The 23,883-nt window shown below is 40.4% G+C and overlaps 2 protein-coding genes across 2 annotated transcripts in view; both read left to right on the top strand.

Moving 5' to 3' along the window:
- Nucleotides 1-6,124, top strand: part of LOC110529499 (gamma-aminobutyric acid receptor subunit rho-2-like) — a 34,931-nt gene extending 28,807 nt beyond the window's left edge. Inside the window, exons 4-10 of the mRNA XM_021611736.2 lie at nt 2,446-2,669; nt 2,873-2,955; nt 3,067-3,207; nt 3,480-3,632; nt 3,811-4,019; nt 4,217-4,240; nt 4,366-6,124. Of these exons, the coding sequence (XP_021467411.1) occupies nt 2,446-2,669; nt 2,873-2,955; nt 3,067-3,207; nt 3,480-3,632; nt 3,811-4,019; nt 4,217-4,240; nt 4,366-4,680 (1,149 nt within the window). The 3' untranslated portion in view covers nt 4,681-6,124. The remainder of the gene's footprint in view (nt 1-2,445; nt 2,670-2,872; nt 2,956-3,066; nt 3,208-3,479; nt 3,633-3,810; nt 4,020-4,216; nt 4,241-4,365) is intronic.
- Nucleotides 6,125-17,740: 11,616 nt separating this feature from the next.
- Nucleotides 17,741-23,883, top strand: part of LOC110529498 (gamma-aminobutyric acid receptor subunit rho-1) — a 34,299-nt gene continuing 28,156 nt past the window's right edge. Inside the window, exon 1 of the mRNA XM_021611735.2 lies at nt 17,741-18,217. Coding sequence (XP_021467410.1) covers nt 18,111-18,217 — 107 coding nt within the window. The 5' untranslated portion in view covers nt 17,741-18,110. The remainder of the gene's footprint in view (nt 18,218-23,883) is intronic.

Here is a 23,883-nt window from a genome sequence, read left to right as displayed (position 1 = left end):
TATTAATGAAACAGACAGCATGGGGGGTGGGGTCATCGTTGTTTTATCAGACTACAGTATGTATGGGTGGGACATCGTTTGTACTACATAGAAGGAAATAGAGATACAATAACAAATGCAAGAACACCTCTTGGGAAACATGTTTTTCTTCTTTAAAACTCATATCCTTGAGAAAAAAATGGAACAACACCAATTATATTATTATGTAATGCTGCGAGGTGAATTGAAAAGAGGATTATCTGCTGTGGTAGATAAAGTGGTGTAGTCGGGCATAAAATAGATCCGTTTGCCTATTAACAGATACAGATCAATGAGCAGATCGGGAGGAAAGGGATATGTGTGACCAATGCAACCTCTAACCCAAAGCTGTCATTACTGTATGTGTCTCATCATCACTGATGTCAACTCTGACGGCCCTCTCTGGACATATTACATAATATGTTCCCTACTTATACTGAGAACATATGTCTGATCATAAACCTACGCTGTAATCCAGGGACAGGGTGAAACCCTGGTAATCCCAATATATGGTGCATTTGGAAAGTATTCAGACCCCTTGACTTTTTTCACATTTTGTTGTAGCCTTATTCTAAATTTGATCAAATTATTTTTCCCCTCATCAATCTACACACCATACCCCATAATGACAAAGCAAAAACAGGTTTTTAGATATGTGCGAAAAAATGTATTAAAAATAAAAAAAACAGAAATACCTTATTTACATAAGTGTTCAGACCCTGACTCAAAATTGAGCTCAGATGCAACCAGTTTCCATTGGTCATCCTTGAGACATGTCTACAACTTGATTGGAGTCCACCTGTTGTAAATTCAACTGATTGTACATGATTTGGAAAGGCACACACCTGTCTATATAAGGGCTCACAGTTGACAGTGCATGTCTGAGCAAAAACCAAGCCATGAGGTCGAAGGAATTGCCTGTACAGCTCCGAGACAGGATTGTGTCGAGACACAGATCTGGGGAAGGCTACCAAAACATTTCTGTAGCATTTAAGGTTTTCAATAACACAGTGGCCTCAATCATTCTTAAATAGAAGAAGTTTGGAACCACTAAGACTCTTCTAGAGTCTCTTCTAGAGTCACCACTAAGACTCTTCTAGCTGGCCGCCTTGCTAAACTGAGCAACAGGGGGCGAAGGGCCTTGGTCAGGGAGGTGACCAAGAACCCGATGGTCACTCTGACAGAGCTCCAGAGTTCCACTGTGGCGATGGGAGAACCTTCCAGAAGGACAACCAGCTCTGCAGCACTCCACCAATCAGGCCTTTATGGTAGAGTGGCCAGACAGAAGCCACTCCTCAGTAAAAGGCATATGACAGCCAGCTTGGAGTTTGCCAAAAGGCCCCTAAAGGACTCTCAGACCATGAGAAACAAGATTCTCTGGTCTGATAAAACCAAGATTGAACTCTGGCCTGAATGCCAAGAAACACGTCTGGAGGAAACCTGGCACCATCCCTACAGTGAAGTGTGGTGGTGGGAGCATCATTCTGTGGGGATGTTTTTCAGTGGCAGCGACTGGGAGACTAGTCAGGATCGAGGGAAAGATGAACAGAGCAAAGTACAGAGAGATCCTTGATGAAAATCTGCTCCAGAGCGCTCCGGACCTAAGACTGGGGGTGAAGGGTCACCTTCCAACAGGACAATGACCCTAAGCACACAGCCAAGACAACACAGGAGTGGCTTCGGGACAAGTCTCTGAATGTTCTTGAGTGGCCCAGCCAGAGCCCAGACTTAAACCCGATCGAACATCTCTGGAGACCTGAAAATAGCTGTGCAGCAAAGCTTTCCATTTAACCTGACAGAATTTTAAAGGATCTGCAGAGAAGATTGGCAGAAACTCCCCAAATACAGGTGTGACAAGCTTGTAGTGTCAAGCCCAACAAGAGGCTGTAATCGCTGCCAAAGGTGCTTCAACAAAGTGCTGAGTGAACAGTCTGAATACTTCTGTATTCCGTTTAAGAAAATATATATATGTTTACAAACCTGTTTTTGCTTTGTCATTATTGGATATTGTTTGTAGATTGATGAGAAAAAACAAACAATTTAATCAATTTTAAAATAAGTCTGTAACGTAAGAAAATGTGGAAAAAGTAAATGAGTCTGAATGCTTTCCGAATGCACTGTACATAGCCACGGGAAGATGTTTGGGGGTGGGGGTGCTGCTATTTTTTTGCGTGACGGCTATATCAGTCCGTTAATACAGGGCTAGTAAAGGCCCAGTGCACTGGGCCTTTACTAGTAATATTTTTTAAATTCCGATTTTTCATGGGGCACCCTCAGCACCCCTACTTTCCGCGGCAATGCCAATATATATACAATGGTTCAATCTAGAACTCTCAGTCAGAAAAGGGTTCAGAGGATTTATACAAGGCTGCAACCAACCAACAAGTTAATACAAAAGCTATCTCTTTTTGTTTTGGTGACCTGCAGGACTTCACTATGACCCTTTATCTGAGGCACTACTGGAAAGACGAGAGGCTGTCCTTTCCCAGCACAACCAATAAGAGCATGACGTTCGACGGTCGCCTGGTCAAGAAGATCTGGGTGCCTGATGTGTTCTTCGTCCACTCCAAGAGGTCGTTCATCCACGACACCACCACAGAGAACATCATGCTCAGGGTGTTCCCAGATGGACACGTGCTCTACAGCCTTAGGTGAGGATGTAAGCTGCTGCTGTTCCTAGACTCCTTTTGTGTCCCATCTCCACGTTCTTCAGAAGTGCAACAGCGACATTTCTATGATGGCAGCGCAGAACTCAGTTGATCCAAATTTTCCCAGCAGACATTTACCCAATCTCATAGAGGATGTAGCATGTTGATGTGTTATGTTTGCGTCATCGTGGGTATGTTGTGTCCAGGGTGACGGTTACTGCTGCCTGTAACATGGACTTCAGTCGTTTCCCTCTGGATTCACAGACCTGTACATTAGAGCTGGAGAGCTGTGAGTAGTGGGACTCTTACTGCCTCACACTGTGTTTAAAAAGGGATTTTTGTGTGGTGGTACAAAAAATCTGGCAGATTTGAATTTGAAATCCATGTCTGTTATCTCCAGATGCTTACACGGATGAGGACCTCATGCTGTACTGGAAGAGTGGGGATGAGTCCCTGAGCACCGACGACAGGATCTCTCTGTCTCAGTTCCTCATCCAGAAGTTTCACACTACCTCTAGACTGGCTTTTTACAGCAGCACAGGTAGATCCACAAATCAGGTTTTAGGGTCTGTACTGTATACAAATCACACATACTGTACACAAATGGACTCCATGTTGCAGGATATTAATAGTCAACATTTGAATATATTGTAGCACAACAGTTTGTATGGATTTTTGCATGTGACAATTTCACTGTATCCCTATACAGTACATAGTTGTACAAATAGATCTGCTCTTAGGTTCTTCAGAGAAACATAACCCATTTTCATATTTATGGTGATTCCTCACGTGTCTTTGTCCTCTTCTCTCCAGGGTGGTACAACCGTCTGTACATCAACTTCACCCTGCGACGCCACATCTTCTTCTTCCTGCTGCAGACCTACTTCCCTGCCACTCTGATGGTCATGTTGTCCTGGGTGTCTTTCTGGATCGACCGCCGGGCCGTACCGGCCAGGGTCTCACTAGGTAAGTTACACTCTTAGAAAAAAAACATTCAACCTAAAACATAAAACATCCTTCAGCTGTCCCTCTGGAGAACCATTTGAAGATCCTTTTCTCTAGGAGTGTGGATTCATTGGTTCATATCTATATGAGGATACTTCCTTCAGTCTTGTGCTCACACAGATGTTGTACTGTGCTCCAGGTATCACCACGGTGCTCACCATGTCCACCATCATCACTGGAGTCAACGCCTCCATGCCCAGGGTTTCCTACATCAAAGCTGTGGACATTTACCTCTGGGTCAGTTTTGTGTTTGTGTTCCTATCGGTGTTGGAATATGCTGCCGTCAACTACTTGACGACGGTGAGGGACGGAAAAGATCGGAAGCTTAGGGAAAAGGCCAGAGAGCAGGTAAGGGCCCCCATCCTATCATACCACACTGTACTGCTGTTTTTTATGTCCTTTCAGCATTTTTCCTACTCTGATCTCTCTTTCTCTAATTAATAAATAAATATGCCTTTCAGCAGATGCTTTTATCCAAAGCGATTTAGTCATGTGTGCCTACATTTGTTTAAATGTCATCTCACTTTCTCTCCACTGCCCGACAGTCGCTGAGCCTAGCCAGAGAACAGGTAAGGATCCTCATCATACCACACTGAACTTTGAGTCCTTTCAGCATTTTTCCTACTCTGATCTCTCTATTTTTCTTGCTCTTTCCCTCAACCCCCACCTCTCTCTATTTCTCTCTGCCATACAGTCACTCCCCTGCACCTGTGGCATGTCCCACACTGGGACCGTGATGGTGGATGGCGACGGGACCTACAGCGAGGCCGACACCAACAGCCTGGCCGGATACACCAGGGCTGACGCTCCCGAGGACACCCCAGAGAAGCAAGAGCACATGGTGGTGCACCTATCCCTGGACAATGAGTCCACGGGAACCAAGAAGAAAGCGCGCTTCCGCAGCTTCAGCCTCATGCAGAACACCCACGCCATAGACACCTACTCCCGCATGATCTTTCCAGGATCCTACATTATCTTTAACCTCATATACTGGTCTGCATACTGCTGAGGCTCTCCCAGATGTTCCTGGTACAGTCAGCAGAGAGACAATCTACTGGTGTTTACTGTACCAGATAAAACAGGACAGCTATTGGACTCTGATAATGACTCAAAGTGGTAATGACCTCCATATCTTAACACCTGGGTGCATAACGGCAGATCTCACAAAGGATTTCCCAGATCTCTGGATGGATAACACCATACTATCCTCACACCATTAGCTACAACCATCTTACTACTTGACTCAACTGTACAGCTTTCCTACTTTCTCTATATAAACTATTTACACAACCATGCAGGTCCAAGCAACAAACTACGATGGACTACCTACCTGCTCTTCTCCTATTTATTTCAATTTGATCTCTGGAATCAATGCTGTTTTATCTTCATGGTACTGTCAAAGCAGGGAAACAATATCTGTAATACTGACAGTATATGTACATCTGGAATGGACTAAGTGTTGCCCAAGCTTGCCTCTTTAACCAGAAAACAGAAAGCTTGCTCTATAATGCGAGGGTTTGACCTCTAAACCACGTTTATTTGACAGATCAGAGTGAGTGCAAGCACCAATTGCTAATGAGCACATTGAAACACAGCCACAGACTTGTCTTCTAGGAATGCACCAAGTGTTATTATTTTTAACAGTTGATAATGATTGAGAAAACCACACAAAAATGTAAACCGACATAATACAAGATGGAATTATCATGAAAAAGATTCACATAGATACAGTATTTCATTGTTTATTTCATTGTTTATTCATTATTAACCTATTTATTTATTCATTCATTTTTGGCCTTTCACTTTACTTACATAATTACTTTATAGTGCACTGATAGAATCATATTCCATTATACCTTAAGATGTTAAAGACAATGAGACTGGATAGATTTTTCAGAGTGGCTGCAGTTCCCGAATTTCTTATGAGGTCAGTGGTCACAGAAATTCAGTGAGGATGGATACCATTTATGAATGCTTATGTGAACTATTATGAAGCATTATCAGTGATGTAATGAACTTGAACAGCCTTAAGTGAACTGTTTCTTTTTTATGGCTGTGGTTCCACGCCACAGCTATATTTTTTCTGTTTGTTTGTTTGATTGACTGTTTGGATTACGAGTGACTACATATCGCTTTGTGCAAGTTTTCTAGACAGTATTCTAGCCAACCAATATATTAGTAAACATGGTACTGTATGTAGTAAGTAGGTAGCCACAAGCATGAGCTGGATTTACTAGGCTGTGATGTCACTCATCAGAACGCACGAAGCTCTTGCATCCATATTGCCGCTGTAGATATGTCAGCATGTTGGACAAATGCTTAACCAATGCAAACCACCTCATGCAGATGCTTGTCCACAAGCTGCACAACTACGGCTGATTATTGTTGCATCAAATATTAAGAATGTATCCTTTTTGGAGCAGATTTTATAAATAAAGGCTTTAAACTAAAAACAAGTTTGCAGTAAAAGTGTTTGAGAATAATTCATGACCATACAGATGCTGTCAGTCTAAGAAACATTTCATTTTAAATGCTGGAGGTAGTTAAATGCTGGAGGTAGTTAAATGCTGGAGGTAGTTACGGTAATTTTCCCCAAATTCCCAGGTTTTCCAAAAATCCCAGTTAGAAGATTCCCTGAATCAGGAGGTGATATGCAGGAAATCCGGAATTCTCCAACCAGGATTTCTGGAAACCCTGGGAATTTTGCAACCCTGGCTGGATTATGACATTGTTTCCTTATGGATGAGACAGCGTTACTCAGGACTAAGGACTATGAGATAATATTACTGGAAATCTTAACTTCTAAGAATAATTTATATCGGAGACAATCTTCCCATGTGACATACATCCGTCTTTCCGTAATATATATATTTTGGAACGCATTCAGAGAACATTTAAATCCCCAAACAAATCAAATTAAATTAGCCTCAGTGAGAACGTCTAAGCTGCCACCACCTACACAGCGGACTGCTGCCATATGTGCCTATATATTACAGCATATCATTACAACATAGTGGAGCTCACAGGAGGCTGCTGAGGGGAGAATGGCTCATAATAATGGCCGGAACGGCGCGAATGGCTTCAAACACTTGGAAACCATGCGTTTGATGTGACACCATTCCCCAATGCCGCTCCAGTCATTACCACAAGCATGTTCTCCCCAATTACAGTGCCACCAACCTCCTGTGGTGGAGCTACAGTACAGTTGCTTCTACATTGCCTTCATACAGTATTCACAGCTCATGACTTTTTCCACATTTTGTTGTGTTACGAAGTGGGAATAAAAGGGATTTTATTTATATTTTTTGTCAACGAATACCAGAAAATACTATGTAATGTCAAGGTGGAAGACAAAAGCTATTTAAAATATATATATATTATAGAAAATAAAACACTAATATACCCTGATTCAATACATGTTAGAATCTGCGATTACAGCTTTGAGTCTTTCTGAATAAGTCTCGAAGAGCTTTGCAAACCTGGATTTTCCCATTATTCTTTAAAAAAATTCTTCCAGCTCTGTCTAATTGGTTGTTGATAATTGCTAGAACCATTTTCAAGTCTTGCCATAGATTTTCAAAACTATAACTAGGCCACTTAGTTATATTATTCAATGTCGTCTTGGTAGTCAATGTATATTTGGCCTTGTGTTTTAGGTAATTGTCCTGCTGCAAGGTGAATTTGTCTCCCAGTGTCTGTGGCAAAGCATACTGAACCAAGTTTTCCTCTAGGATTCTCCTTAGTCCTTGCCGATGACTAGCATACCCATAACATGATGCAGCCACCAGCATGGTTGAAAATATGAAGAGTGATACTCAGTGATGTGTTATGTTGGATTTGCCCCAAATATAATACTTTGTATTCAGGCCAAAAAGTTTCATGCCATATTTTTTGCAGTATTACTTTACTGCCTTATTGCAAACAGGATGTATGTTTTGGAAAATGTGTATTCTCTACAGGCTTCCTTCTTTTCACAATGTCATGTACAGTACAGTATGTTAGTGTTGTGGAGTAACTACAATGTTGTTGTTCCATCCTCAGTGAGCTCCTATCACAGCCATGAAACTCTGTAACTGTTTTAAAATCACCATTGGCCTCATGGTGAAATCCCTGAGCAGTTTCTTCCTCTCCGGCAACTGAGTTACGAAGGACGCCTGTATCTTTGTAGTCACTGGCTTGAAATTCACTACTCAACTGATAATTGTATGTGTGGGGTACAGAGATGGGGTAGTCATTTAAAAATCACGTTTAACACTATTATTGCACACAGAGTGAGTCCGTGCAACATATTAACAGTTTACTTATTAAGCACATTTTTACTCCTGAACTTAATTAGGCTTGCCATAACAAAGGAGTTGAATACTTATTGACTCTAGACATTTCAGCTTTGAATTTTTTATAAATGTATAAATAATTCCATTGCGAAATTATATGGCATTGTATAGAGGCCAGTAACACAAAATCTCAATTTAATCCATTTTTAATTCAGGCGGTAACACAACAAAATGTGGAGAAAGTCAGTAGTATCCCTTTCAACAGGATATATCTGACCTAGCATTGACCAGTCAAGCAAGGCCCGGTAGTTGACATACTGAACATCATAGATGTCAGGGGTCTTGGCTGAGACATTCAGCAGATAAATGACATTGCTGTCATCGAAACGCAACTCAGTTTGACCCTCTGTCCTCTGTCTTCAGAGAAAGAACAGTTGCCTGCTAGGTTACAGTGATGCATGTTACATTATGTAATCTGTGTATAGATGGGCAGGTTGTTGTCTATTGTTGTCCCATCAGCTGACCGCTGTCTGTCCCCCTGATAGTAACTCAGTCACACAGGGGGAGGTGGGTCCAGAGATACCCAGTTCCACTACCCTCCATGGCAATCTAATCCACACTACAAATTCACACAAAAGTTTACCCACCAATACCCTTCCCAGAAATGTGACAGTTATGCAGGGCATAACTATTTATGAGTAGGCAACTCCTTTTCTGTGTGTGTGTGTGTGTGTGTGTGTTGGAAAATTGCCAACACAAATTCCCTCTACTTCACAGATTAATAATCAGATATATGTTCAATAGCTTAGCTGATATGATACCCATAGAACCATTATGTGGTTTTTCCAGAGGGAATCCAGTAGATCGACTGAGTGCACAAAACATTATGAACACCTGCTCTTTCCATGTCATAGACTGACCATAGACTGACCAGGAGTCCGGGTGAAAGCTATTATCCCTTATTGATGTCACTTGTTAAATCCACTTCAATCAGTGTAGATGAAGGGGAGGAGACAGGTTAAAGAAGGATTTTTAAGCCTTGAGACAGATTGTGTATGTGTGCCATTCAGAGGGTGAATGGGCAAGACACAATATTTAAGTGCCTTTAAACGGGGTATGGTAGTAGGTGCCAGGCACACCGGTTGGTGTCAAGAACTGCAATGCTGCTGGGTTTTTCACGCTCAACAATTTCCCATGTGCTTCAAGATTGGTCCACCATCCAAAGGACGTCCAGCCATCTTGACACTACTGTGGGAAGCATTGGAGTCAACATGGGTCAGCATCCCGGTGGAACACTTTCCACACCTTGTAGACTCCATGCCCTGACGAATTGAAGTTGTTTTGAGGGCAAAAGGGTTGGTGCAAGTCAATATTAGGAAGGTGTTCTTAATGTTTTGTACACTCAGTGTATTGTATGGGACTGTATTATGCCATACTCACACTGTCATATTTAACTGAACCATCATCATCAGTTGACAGTTGGTTAGTGCAGATTAACTTCTAATGAAGAGAGATAGAAAAACCCTTTATGTAATGTCATGCGGTTGGCTTTGCATCAAGTGCTGCAATCTTCCACCAACCAAATCCAGATTAATTCTGTGTGTGGAGAAGCGATTGGTGAAGTGGGGCAAAATCTGTCAGTTCTAAAATAAAACTGCCACACATGCTATGACATAACGGCAACAGCATTCTAAGTTCTTTATGTCATGGGTGAAGATGTGGCTTTCCTTACCTCTGTGATAGCTGATGTGTTGGTGAGCTTTCTGAAACAAAATGGCTGCCGTGGCATCACCCAGTTATGTGCTCCTTTTTTGACAGCGGCAGTAGTTAAGGTGAGTTTCCCCGATGCGTAAATCACTTTAAGCATCACTAAAAGAGCTATATGAATCCAATCAATTGTGTATTGCTCATTTTTTTACATTTAAATTATTAAAATGATAAAATTGGAAATAAAAAAAAGACTTTGCCATCAGGTAATTTATCAGGTAGGCATTTCTGCAAAACAAATCTCCACTAAGAATTCTTGCACAATACAACATTTTTGGTTAAACTTCGCCACAAGGACGTGTATATATAAATCACTGCCTCACCAGCGTGATCCACTAGATACAATTCAGTGATGTTTTAGACCATGCTGCCCTCTATTGGTTGAAAATAAGTATGCAATAGAAGGTTCTTTCAGATGAAATCCAACTAGATGTGTTCTCTGTAATCTTGTGCCATTGCTCTCAAACAGCAGGTGGTGGTGCTATAATACTACATACTGCACCTTGCATAGAAACTGTTTCGAACACTGCTGTCATTGAGAAAGACTATATCTTACTTCCTGATAACTTGAATACTGGGTTAGGGTTGGTTGAGGCTAAGGTTAGGCTTGAACAGAGATCTGGACATGAAGCAAGGGTTAGGGTTGAAGTTAGAGTTAAAGTTAGAGTTAGGGTTGATGTTAGAGTTAGGGTTGCACTTGCCAGTTCAAATCTAACCCTCAGCCACAACCCTAAATTCATGTCCACGTGCCAGTTCAACTCTAACCCTCAACCACAACCCTATCTTCATGTCCACATGCCTCTAACACTCTACTCAACAAATTGGATGCAGTCTATCACATTGCCATCCGTTTTGTCACCAAAGCCCCATATACTACCCACCATTGTGACCTGTATGCTCTTGTTGGCTGGCCCTCGCTTCATACTCATTGCCAAACCCACTGGCTCTAGGTCATCTACAAGTCTTTGCCAGGTAAATCCCCGCCTTATCTCAGTTCACTGGTCACCATAGCAGCACCCACCCGCAGCACGCGCTCCAGCAGGTATATTACACTGGTCACCACCAAAGCCAATTCCTCATTCGGCCACCTTTCTTTCCAGTTCTCTGCTGCCAGTGACTGGAACGAACTGCAAAAATCGCTGAAGCTGGAGACTCTTCACTCCCTCTTCACTCCCTCACTAACTTCAAGCACCAGCTGTCAGAGCAGCTCACAGATCATTGCACCTGTACATAGACCATCCGTAAATCTGTAATCCCATCCAACTACCTCATCCCCATACTGTATTTATTTAGCACCCCAGTATCTCTACTTGCACATTCATCTTCTGCACATCTATCACTCCAGTGTTTCATTGCTATATCCTAATTACCTCGCCACTATGGCCTATTTTATTGTCTTACCTCCCTTATCTTACCTCATTTGCACACACTGTATATATACTTTTTTTCCTACTGTATTATTTGTATGTTTGTTTATTCCATGTGTAACTCTGTGTTGTTGTATGTGTCGAACTGCTTTGCTTTATTTTGGCCAGGTCGCAGTTGTAAATGAGAACTTGTTCTCAGCTAGCCTACCTGGTTAAATAAAGGTGAAATAAATCAAATAAATACAGTTCAAATCTAACCCTCAACCACAACCCTATCTTCATGTCCACATGCCAGTTCAACTCTAACCCTCTACCACAACCCTAACTTCATGTCCACATGCCAGTTCAACTCTAACCCTCTACCACAACCCTAACTTCATGTCCACATGCCAGTTCAACTCTAACCCTCTACCACAACCCTAACTTCATGTCCACATGCCAGTTCAACTCTAACCCTCTACCACAACCCTAACTTCATGTCCACATGCCAGTTCAACTCTAACCCTCTACCACAACCCTAACTTCATGTCCACATGCCAGTTCAACTCTAACCCTCTACCACAACCCTAACTTCATGTCCACATGCCAGTTCAACTCTAACCCTCTACCACAACCCTAACTTCATGTCCACATGCCAGTTCAACTCTAACCCTCTACCACAACCCTAACTTCATATCCACATCTCATTTCAACACTACCTAAATTTTTCTCAACTCCACATCACATCAATGGAGTTGAGTGGAGACGACTGTGGGCGGAATGTACCTCCGACTACATTGAGTCACTGTCAGTCGATACGAGAGTGGGGTAAGTTGAGCCACCCTTCTCACTGGGCACACAACATCATTTCAACGTAGATAATTGGGTAATATTTGGTTGAGCCATTGATCAATGAGATTACAACCTACGTTGACCCACTCAAGAAGACAGACAAAAGATAGTTGAATTTCCAATGTGTTATCATTATGCTTTCAACCATCTAAAAGCACAACCAAATTCCAATGGAAAAACAATGTCTGATTTTTGGTTTAGTTTAGTCAACTCAATGGCTATCACTGCACTTTCAACCATTTAAAACTTCAAATGGGAATAAGATCATTTGTTTATTTATACAACAGATGAATGTGTTATCATGAATTGCAGTTGAGATTACATTAAAAGTACATGGTGCAAGAGATCAATGCCGTTCGAGATTCTGCACAGATTATTACAGCAATTGTGAAGATTTCCACAGACCTGTGATGACCTATGCATGCTTCAGAATCTTGAACATGCACACTTTATATGATTACACAAGAAGAAATGTATAGTGACATTAACCTCAAAATGTGGCCAAGGATGTGTTTCTCATTTTAGGGTTGAATGTTACATTAGTTTGTAGGAAAGCCTTAACTTTACTTTATAACGAAAGTCATATTGAATTGTGTTTGGTTGACAAAGCAACCAAATATCAACATTGAAAGGAGCTTTATCTACTGCTTGGATAGTTTCATCTGAGACACTGGCTTAATTAATTAATAACTGTTTTGTTGGATTCATTTGTTGGATTTGTTGGATCTCCATCTCAACCAACAATCTTAGTTAAAGAAGAGGACCAAATCAAATCAAACTTTACATACACTTTAAATAAAGTTTGATTTGGTCCTATTCATATACTTAGATTGTTGGTTGAGATGGAGATGTGAATCAAACAAAACAATTATTAATTTGTAGACAAACTTGAATTAAAGCCAGGCTAAGTCCATGGCACAGATGGAACAATACAAGCAAAATATACATCTCCTAAAAAAATGGACATTTGGTTGTGTTGACAACCAAACACAATTCAGTATCACTAAATAGCCTTACATCTTTTGTTTTGTCTATAATTTTTTAAATTCTGGGTTGAATTGAAACAATAGCTGTTGATGACTTTACAAATGCTATATAGACCTAAATAATATAATTGATGAGACAGTATATGAGTGATACAGTATGGTCACATTTCATTTGCTCTGTTAAACCTACCCTATGGAATGACTTTGATAGCATCAGTGAATCTATCTAGTTTTTAAGTGGAGACTGCTTAACAATCGTTCTAAAGATAGCACATTGCTATTAGTCAGCGACAATATCATAGCTAAGCAGGGCTGGGATTGGTTAGAACCCTTGATGGGAGACCAAAGGGTAGCTCTAGATAGATCAATTGTTCAGTAGGAGGTGCTGCCCAGCCTACAGTTTTTTTTGTCTGCTAGTTGTTGTTTTTTTGCTAGTGGACAGATTGAAGATTGTTCTAAAGGTACATTTTTTTTATTATGTTGAAATTTGGTTACCATGATGACAATCCTGTGGTTGAAATGTGCCCCTCAAAACAACAATTGATTACTTTTTTGAAATACAATGTATTTTCCACGTAAATTCCACATCACAATACATTGACAAATGACATTGAAACAACGTTGATTCAACCAGTTTGTGCCTAGTAGGTTGTTTCTATGAAACCATACACAAAATGTATAATTCGACCAAATATTTAGGAAGAGCACATGGAGCACAGATGTCAATTCAACATCTATTCCAAGTTTGTTCAAAGTCATTTAATTGAAATTATGTGGAAACAACGTTGATTCAACCAGTGTGTGCCGAGTGGGAGGTCATCATTTCATGATGTCTGTGAAGGAAGAAAAGTGGTCAGCATGTTAGGACCAAAAAGCAGATTTTCAACAAGTCAAATTAATTTGTGTTAGTGGTTTCATGAGGCTTCTTTCTAAAGTAAACCAAAGTAGATCATTTAAAGAGTGTTCTATACATCAGTTGGGGTCTCTATAAGCTACAATATGAGATCCTAAACCTAGCATGAAAGTGCATCCTTGTAGCTGTGTGGGCTAATATAGTAAAAATGTTTGGGGTTAGGTTAGTAGAGCCAATGGCCATGGGGTAAGTTGAGCCAATGGTAAGTTGAGAAAATGTAAGGGTGTTCTACCATGGGGTAATGCAAGAGGAAGTGTTTGGGAAATAGAGATAGACATAGTTTTAAAAAGGTAGTGGTAATATTTCATTCAGTACAGAAATGTGTAGGTGGCTTAACTTACCCTGTGGTAAATTGTGCCAAGAGATCACTTTTTTGGGACAAGCTGTTTTCAAAACTGTAATGTTTACATTCATTCTGATTATTTCCAGGGATACACAACATCCTGAAATATATATTTTTTTATTTAACTAGGCAAGTCTGTTCTTATTTAAAATGACGGCCTACCCTGGCCAAACCCTAACCTGGATGATGCTAGGGCAATTGTGCGCCGCCCTATGGGACTCCCAATCACTGTCGGTTGGGATACAGCCTGGAATCGAACCTGGGTCTGTAATGACACCTCCAGCACTGAGATGCAGTGCCAGACCGCTGCACCACTCAGGAGCCCCATATATGTACATTTATTTTTTTAGAAAGAATACTATATTTCCATTGACTTAGTGATTCTGAATGTAAAACAATTCTGAACTTACCCCACTCTCCCCTACTTTAAATGTTTTTTAATTCTTAAACCCTTACTGTGTACCTATGTTGGTCCTCTGTAGCTGTGTTCCTTTCTTTGTTTGCTGAAATCCACACTTTTTAATAAAACATTAGTCAAATACAACCACTGACTGTTTCCTCGTATCGACTGACAGCAACTCGATGTAGTCGGAGGTACACTCCGCCCACAGTCGTCTCAACCTAACTCCACCGAGATGGACATATTGTTGAGCTGAGAAACCCAGCAAAGTTCAACTCTAACCTTTGCCTCAACCACAACCCTAACCCTAGCTTCCTGTTCATAAAAACATAACATAATCTGAAACAGATAATGAATGCCACATAACAGAAAAGTCAATATCATGACGCTTGTACTGTGTTTATGCATCAGTGAACATGAAGTTAATACCTTTCAAATCTTTGCTGCAGAACAATCCTAACTGCCCTGTGGTGCTACCCTAGTCCATAACACCACGTGGCTACATCCCTTTTACTATTTGTGGTGCTGACAGTCAATCCCTAAGATGTGTTCACGTGCCCTCATGGCTCTGCCTGGTCTGACCAGATGCTGTGTTTTAGTGGTGGGTGCTTCTCTTATCTGTAAATCCGATTTCAGTCTGGCACAGAATAGTACTATGCTCCTCACTGTGTTTTGGCCTATTCAGAGACTTGCATAGTTCTGTCCTGATTCTGTTTTCAGGTAGGGATCAACTAATGATACAGTAGTACCAGGAGTATACTAAGACTTCATAGGCAGTACAGGAGTACTGTAGTATACTGATACTGCTCCATCAGGAGTACTGTACTATACTGATACTCTTCCATAAGGAGTACTGGAATATACTGATACTCCTCCATCAGGAGTACTGTAGTATACTGATACTCCTCCATCAGGAGTACTGTAGTGTACTGATACTCCTCCATCAGGAGTAACATTATTGGAGTATACTGATACTCCTCTATTAGGAGTACTGGAGTATACTGATACTCCTCGATTGGGAGTAACATTACTGTAGTGTACTGATATTCTTCCATTAGCAGTACTGGAGTATGCTGATACTCCTCCATAACGAGTAATAGAGTACTGTAGTATACTGATACTCCTTCATTGGGAGCACTGGAGTATACTGATACTCCTTCATCAGGAGTACTGGAGTATACTGATACTCCTCCATCAAAAGTACTAGAGTATACTGATACTCCTCCATCAGGAGTACTGGAGTATACTGACACTCCTCCATCATCAAATCAAATATATTTATAAAGCCCTTTTTACATCAGCAGATGTCACAAAATTCTTACACAGAAACCCAGCCTAAAACCCTAGACAGCAAGCAATGCAGATGTAGAAGCACAACTTTCCCTAAGAATATCAGTGGAACAAGGAGTTGAAGACACAATATATACATTTTCTGATTAGCCCAAAGGACATTCAGCCAACTTTACACAACTGTGGGAAGCATTGGAATCAACACAGCCAGCATACCTGTGGAACATTTTCAACACCTTGTAGAGTCCATGCCCTGACGAATTGAGGCTGTTCTGAGGGCAAAAGGAGGTGCAACTCAATATTATTAGATAGGTGTTCCTAACAACATTTTATTACACATTTAAAAATCTATGAATTAAAAATATGGGAACAGTAATGTTACATGCAATAATTTCTAGTGAATTAACACAAATGTGAAAAATGTGTGGATATAGCATTTTGGAAATAAACTCTTCAGGAAGTGTTCCTCTCATGTCTGAAGGAGACATGAAATTGTTGAAGGGTCTGTTTAAGCTTATCAGCATTAATGTTTGATCAGTTTATCACCAAGAAGAGAAAAGTATACATGGATCAGTAAAGAGAATTACAACACAGTTACATTGCACACAAACACTATGATCGCTGCTTGACTAACCAGCTGTCGCTCACAGGGACCTTCATTGTCATCAATTGTCACACATTTAATGTATTCTTCTATGTCCTTCACCTAAACATAATATATCATTAATAATCGGGTGTTCGCAGGCGAGAATACAATCAGGAAAGGCTAGCCCTCGTGGGAAGCAGTTGAGGGTAAATCTCCTAGCCTGCAGTAGAAGCACAACTGACAACAACACAAAGCCAGCCAAGCCCAATGGCCCCCACAGACACACAGGCCAACAGATTACTCAGAACACACTACTAAAATGAGCTCAAATGATAGAATGAGCATAGGAACAATAGGGGGAAAAATAGTAGGCTATAAACATCTCAATGGTAGGCATTAAGAAATGTACTACCTGATTTGTCAAGCCATCGCTAGTGTTGTCAGGTCTTACAAAACATCTAAGTCGGTCTTATATCAAGAATAAACAGGAACGTTGTCCAGAGGCAATCTAGAAGCTGGAAGGTTGCTGGGTCAAGTCCCGAGCTGGGCAATGAAAAGTGGGAACTGAACTAACAACCGGAAGGATGCTGGTTTCAGATCATGTATACCATCTACTAACATTGTGACCTTGAGTAAGGCACATAAACCCTAAACTGCTCATGAGGTGCTGTACTGTGACTGACCCTGTCCATCTCCCAAAATGTGTCTTGTGTTTGTTTCTAGGGGGATTGGGAGGAGACCAAAATACACATTTCCTTTGTGAGATGGACAATAACTTTCTCTTCTCCTGTCTTCTATTGAAGTCAACAGAGCCATGACATTGTGCTCCTCTCACTACTGGAAATAGCTTTTGGATTTACTTAAAAAGCATCAGGAATGATTGTGGTGGCAGTTATGTTTGTGCTGGTGTTTCATGCAGCAGCATACAGCTCTGTTTAGCCTTGTGAAAACTATATCCGATGTGGGCTGCTAATGTAGCCTACCCATAGATTACACAATGTAGTAATTGCAATGTTTCAGCATCTACATTACAACGCATTAATGTTATTTGACTAGAGGCTGCTGTCAATATGGTATTATGAAAAACAACGAGTGGACATTGTTGTGAAAACAATGAATAGTGAATAGCCATTGTTTAAACAGATAGATTGTTATAGGATTTACTTTATGAAATACTTTTGGTAGAGTGTATGTTCCTTAGCCACGTGTTCTGAGGCAGTCCAGCCCACATGATCATGTTCAATAATTCCCGCCCTATAGCCTAACAATATCATATCATGTGCTCAAATACGTAACTATCTTTAGGCTAGGGTGTAGGGACGGGAATCTATCATTTCTGAGAACTGCACTCACCTTTTAACCTGGCAAACGGAATCCGCTCTTGACAGACGGAAAACAGGGCGTAGGCTATATGCTCACATATACTGATAGGGAGAGAATCCGAGCCATCTGACGTGGAAGGATTTATAGGTTTAGACGAAATTGCTTTCCGACAGTGAGATCAAATACAGTGGCATGTTTCAGTGTGTATATGTGTCTGTAGTATTTCACATTGATTTGGCGCGAACGGTAGCCTACCAAGGATCATGCCCGAGGCACGTAAAACGTTTTCACTGTAGCCTTTATTTTCTGAAACTGGACTTTTGGACAACTGGGTCCAGAACGCTGTCAGTGTGGAAATTATGTCCACGGATGTCCTACTTCTTCTGCTACTTGTCTGGATGGTCGGTGCTTCTGGGAGGTCAATTGGTCCGAGGGGACACGTGCGCCAGACCTACAGCCAAATCAGGTAGCCTACAATACTTAGGCTTTAAATGATTGAGTGTAGATGTGAGTGAAATGATCAAAATGTCAAGATGTGCATTGAGATGCCTAGGATCTATAAGCTAATGAACTCTGAGAAACATGCTCTTGCTTCTTGTGAAAGTTTTAATTGCGTCAACCTGTGCTGTGGGTAGGCCTATTATTGGCGGGTATAGGCTGAACGACAATCGATAAAAAGCGCGGGAGGACTGTAATGAATTTATGTGCTATCAGTGACGCTCAAGATGACAATCACTTGCGCTGCACTGTTGGAACAGCATGGCCTTTATATTTGATTTAAGGTAACTCTCCAGTGTTTACAGATTTCTATTAAATGTGACCTATAATTAATTACAATAGTGAAATACTTTTGTTGTTATAATTAAGTACGTTCAAAAGCTGCTTTTTCTGTGTTTTGAATAGTTTCAGCATAACCCAACAACAGACTGGTGTGGGCATATACCGGTCATTGAACCCCCTAGAGTAGATGTCCATTTTCCCCTCGAAAATCGAATTATCATAAAACAAAAGTCACCATCAAAATGAATGTTTTTTTGCACGGGATGCTTCTCAATCCACCGCATCCGCAAATGTCGGCCTTGTTCACGAAAAACGTCTAGGAGCGTACGAACTGTTTGGGCTACAAACTAATATGCCCCCTCTATGGGAAGATGAGACTCCCATGAACACATTCATGTGGGTTGTTTTGCTCTAGGCCCACAAGCCTCACAAAACTTGTCTGGAGGTAGCCCAGTACCAGTTAAAACAATTAATGGAAGTATATATGGAAGTACTTTAGGGATTAAATATGGGTAGAAAATGAAATAAATAAATAAAAATCCTGGTCTAAAAGCAGTAGGGCCAAATTCTATGTTTCATCAAATATATTTTATATATGTTCTCTTTACAGGGATCCTACAATTCTAAATCAAATAGCGAAATTATCCTTTGTGTGACCATCTTAAAATATATATATATATATTATTAGGCAAGTCAGTTAAGAACAAATTCTTATTTACAATGAATGACAGCCTACCGGTTACCTGCCTTGTTCAGGGGCAGAACGGTAGAATATTTTACCTTGTCAGCTTGGGATTCAATCCAGAAACCTTTCGGTTACTGACCCAATGCTCTAAGCACTAGGCTACCTGCCGCCCCAATTACTTAGATTAGCTTAGTAGAAACCCAGCACCTTAGAAGTTCTTTAAAAATATTAATGTGAGTAGACCACTGATTGGCCAGCTCAGCCATTGAGGCAGGATGACATCATTCTCTATGTGGAAATAGCAGGCATTTTTAATGTTTGAGATACCAGTTTGAGGTTGGGTTTTTAGTGGGTTTTTTATCCAATTTATGCTTTGGCCACAGTTATGAGTATAAGATGAGTCAACAACGTTATTTAGGTAACAGAACATTTAACTTTTTAAAAATGAGATTTCCACCCAAACACGTTTTTCTGTAATTCATCCAAGGACTACTCTATATAACCATAGATCTACATAACTAGATGAAAAAATACCTGAATTACCAGACGTTATCATTTTTGAAGGGAATATTTATAAAAATGACAGTATTTAATAATTCTGTATTATGCAATGTATTTTATGTGCCAGTCTGTATTGTTTAGGTGGCTTGGATGGAATGCTAATGCTTGATACAGTATAGAGGGGATTGTTGGTGACAAGGTGACAGTTCGTGGTTAGAAAAATCACTTACTCAGATTACGTAATCTGTGCTATTTTGTTTATTGTTATTGTTGTGGCTTTGCTGCCTGGAGGTTATTTGATTGGAAAGCAAAAGGGCAAAATCCCAGTGTAATTAAAAGTGATTTTTAATACATCAATGATGTCACCGTCTAGATTGGTTGATTTTATAGATTGGGAATTAGCTCCATTTGTGCTGCATACAGTATGTCATAGTCTATACACTCTTGCAGAATAGCAGTGCTTGCCGCAGCTTCAACTTGACTAAACAGAATAAGCTTATTCCTACAGTGCTTCTTCACCATGCTCTGAACCCCTACTTCACATCAATGATGGGCACTGTCAGGGCAAGCTGGGTACATACAGGAACTTAGTGCCCCAGGAATATTGAGAGAGCAGGTGTTCTGATTACATCAGTGACCTTGAGGTCCAGAAACTGATATTGGTCGCAGCACATTTAGCCATCACCATGGCTTTTTACCAGTGCTTGTCCAGGCCAATCACATCGCAACACATCTAAGTCCACCTCTCAAGCTGCAACAAAATACATGAATCATTGGGTCATATTGACCCAATGTATTCAAACAGGCATTATCTGTGTGTCTTGCACTGTATTGCACAAATTACATTGCACAAATGAGGGCCCATAGTACACTGTAATCTCTATAACCACTATGTTTAAAGTAGCGATGATCTCCTGTATCCCTCAAAGCTCCAATTGCTTTGATCCTTGAACCTTAGTTTAGTTATAAAACCAAACTACATTTCTTAATGCTGTCCTTTCACCAAATTTCTATATAGCTGCTTTTCTCACTGTTTTATGTTGTCTAATGCTGAGAGCAAAAACATCAAATTTTGGGCCTTTTGCATAATCATTAGCCTGTTTTTAGTGTGTTTGTTGTGAGGGGGCTGGGGGGATAAATGTTGTACTCATTTAGACCTCGGATTGGATGTGTTTATTTTAGTTCCCAGATATTGCATCGATTCAAATAACCAACTCATCATCAAGCTTTGATTATTTGAATCAGCTGTGTAATGCTAGGCCGAAAAACAAAACGTGCATCCAGGGAGGGCCCCAGGGAGGGCCCCAGGGAGGGCCCCAGGGCCGAGTTTGAAAAACCCTGGTTTAACGGTTGACATATGGCACAGAACGGCCCGAGTTCGGGAAACCCTGTGTTAAACCACAAATGGATATGCTGACCTCACCCTTCTGCTGATGGGCCAATCCGGTATGACAATAGAAGGGCATGGGGACTCTGATCATCATTGAAGACCATAGCATTACCAATTCAGTCAGTGCCTACCTATAACAATTGAATCATCGATACTGTAATGCCCAGGGGCATTTGCTGTGAGTGTTGAGATTAAGTTGCTTTTCCTCAGAATTTCTCTTTGTGACACCCAGTGTACACCTTCTTCCTTTACTTGACTTTAAAATACCTAGAGAGGATCATAGTCCCAACATTAATCATGTCTGACCTTGTGAGAAGAATATGTCATTGTTTTACTCAAATTGTATATGTGTGTGACGATTCCAGTGGATTTGAACAGCACGATTTCCACTCAGGATGCATGATGTTTGAAGCATGATTTGACCATTTTTAGCCAAATAGGAAAAGAAGTTGCACATCTTTAGATTTTTAGGTCAACCAGATTTGGGTAGGTAGGTCACCCATAATTCTCTCTGCTTGCCATCAGAGTTCTTTCAGAGTAATGCCTTTTCCTAGGTGTTACTGCACTGTTGGAGCGAGAAGCACAAGCATTTCGCCACACCTGCGATAACATCTGCAAATCTATGTACGTGACCAATAAACGCTGATTAGATTTTTAACACCGCTTTAGATTTGTTTTTATAGTCTGACAGATGTTTTATTATAGTTGCCAAGAGAATTCTGCTTGGTATGTTTATCATTTTGAGTGTGTATATAGGCATAAAGGGCTTTTGTTACTCTTTACTGATATCAAACTATGTTGTTGAAGGGACTCTACAAATAAGATTGTCTTACATTGGATATTCATTGCAAATCATAAATGGACAAAAACAGTCAAGCTTTGACTTGATACATTCTAAAGCCATTCAAAAATCATCTGCAAACTGAATTTGCTTACTGTCATTCTGAAACGAATTTACATAATACTTTTTTTTTTTATGAAACTTGTATGTCATGAGAGAATCATATCATAATTCCCAGATTAAGATATATTTATAGAAACAAAGATTACATCAGTGAATCCCTCCCTGCTAAAGCAGTGACTGCTCTAATAGCCTGGTGAATATTCTCCTAAAGTGCTTTTAACCTGCGCAGATAGAGCTTTTAATCTGCAGACTCATAAATGGTGCTGAGTAGTCCTAGCAGCTGCCTGGACTAAACTAACACTGCACAACTGGGCAAGAGGACAAGTACATTAGAGTGTCTAGTTTGTAAACAGACGCCTCACAAGTCCTCAACTGGCAGCTTTATTAAATAGTACCCGCAAAACACCAGTCTCAACAGTGAAGAGGCGACTCCAGGATGCTGGCCTTCTAGGCAGAGTTGAAAAGAAAAAGCCATATCTCAGAGACTGGTGTTTTGTGGGTACTATTTAATGAAGCTGCCAGTTGAGGACTTGTGAGGCGTCTGTTTCTCAAACTAGACACTCTAATATACTTGTCCTCTTGCTCAGTTGTGCACCGTAGCCTCCCACTGCTCTTTCTATTCTGGTTAGAGACAGTTTGCGCTGTTCTGTGAAGGGAGTAGTACACAGCGTTTTATGAGATCTTTAGTTTCTTGGCAATTTCTCGCGTGGAACATTTCTCAGAACAAGAATAGACTGACGAGGTTCAGAAGAAAGGAATTTGTTTCTGGCTATTTTGAGCCTGTAATCAAACCCACAAATGCTGATGCTCCAGATACTCAACAAGTCTAAAGAAGGCCAGTTAAATTGCTTCTTTAATGAGCACAACAGTTTTCAGCTGTGCTAACATACTTGCAAAAGGGTTTTCTAATGATCAATTAGCCTTTTAATATTATAAACTCGGTTTAGTTAACACAACATGCTTTTGTAACACAGGAGTGATGGTTGCTGATAATGGGCCTCTGTACGCCTACAGTATGTAGATATTCCATAAACAATCAGCCGTTTCCAGCTACAATAGTCATTTACAACATTAACAATGTCTACACTGTATTTCTGATCAATTTGATGTTATTTTAATGGACAAAAAATGTGTTTTTCTTTCCAAAAAAATGACATTTCTAAGTGACCCCAAACTTTTCTACGATAGTGTATATATTAATGTTGTTTCCCAAATAGCACCCTATTATTCCTATTCCCTGTATGAGTGGTGTAAATTGCTGTCTGACATAAAACTATTTGAAAAAAAACATTTAACTACATCATGATATTATCAATCATTCCAAGGCAATAACAAACACATTGTTAAATTAATATAGTACAAAGTCATTGGTTATATACATGTTACTATTGAGAGGTGGCTGTCCCACTTTCTGACTCCTAAACATCATGTTTGAAAATAAATAATTTGTCATTTTTGTAACATTATTATTTGAATCGAACATCTTGAGTTGTTCTATTATTACTTAGAAAGATACTGATATATTTGAGTTTTTAATTTAAAAAAAAAACATCTTTCTCAAAGAAATGCTGTCCCACCTTGGATGTCACTACCGAAACACCTAAAAAGACTGCAAAATGAATGTGCATTAAGCCGCATTGCAGAATGAATGTGCCTTAGCCACAGCCCTACAAATATCACCTGGTGATGGGATTGCACCCCTCTCCAGCATGGCTACATAGTGAGTAGTCTGTCTTCAAACATCTTCACGTATTTTTAAGAAGTGTCACTACTGAACACCACAGGGGACCAGTAAGAAAAAGTATGAAAATGTATGCACTCACTCTGGATAAGAGTGTTTTTGTCACACCCTGGTCAAAGTATTTTGTGTTT

This window comes from Oncorhynchus mykiss, chromosome 8 (assembly GCF_013265735.2).
Source record: "Oncorhynchus mykiss isolate Arlee chromosome 8, USDA_OmykA_1.1, whole genome shotgun sequence".
Classification (NCBI taxonomy): Eukaryota; Metazoa; Chordata; class Actinopteri; order Salmoniformes; family Salmonidae; genus Oncorhynchus; species Oncorhynchus mykiss.
The sequence above is the reverse complement of the archived record's forward strand: the minus strand, read 5'-3'. Positions and strand labels throughout refer to the sequence as shown.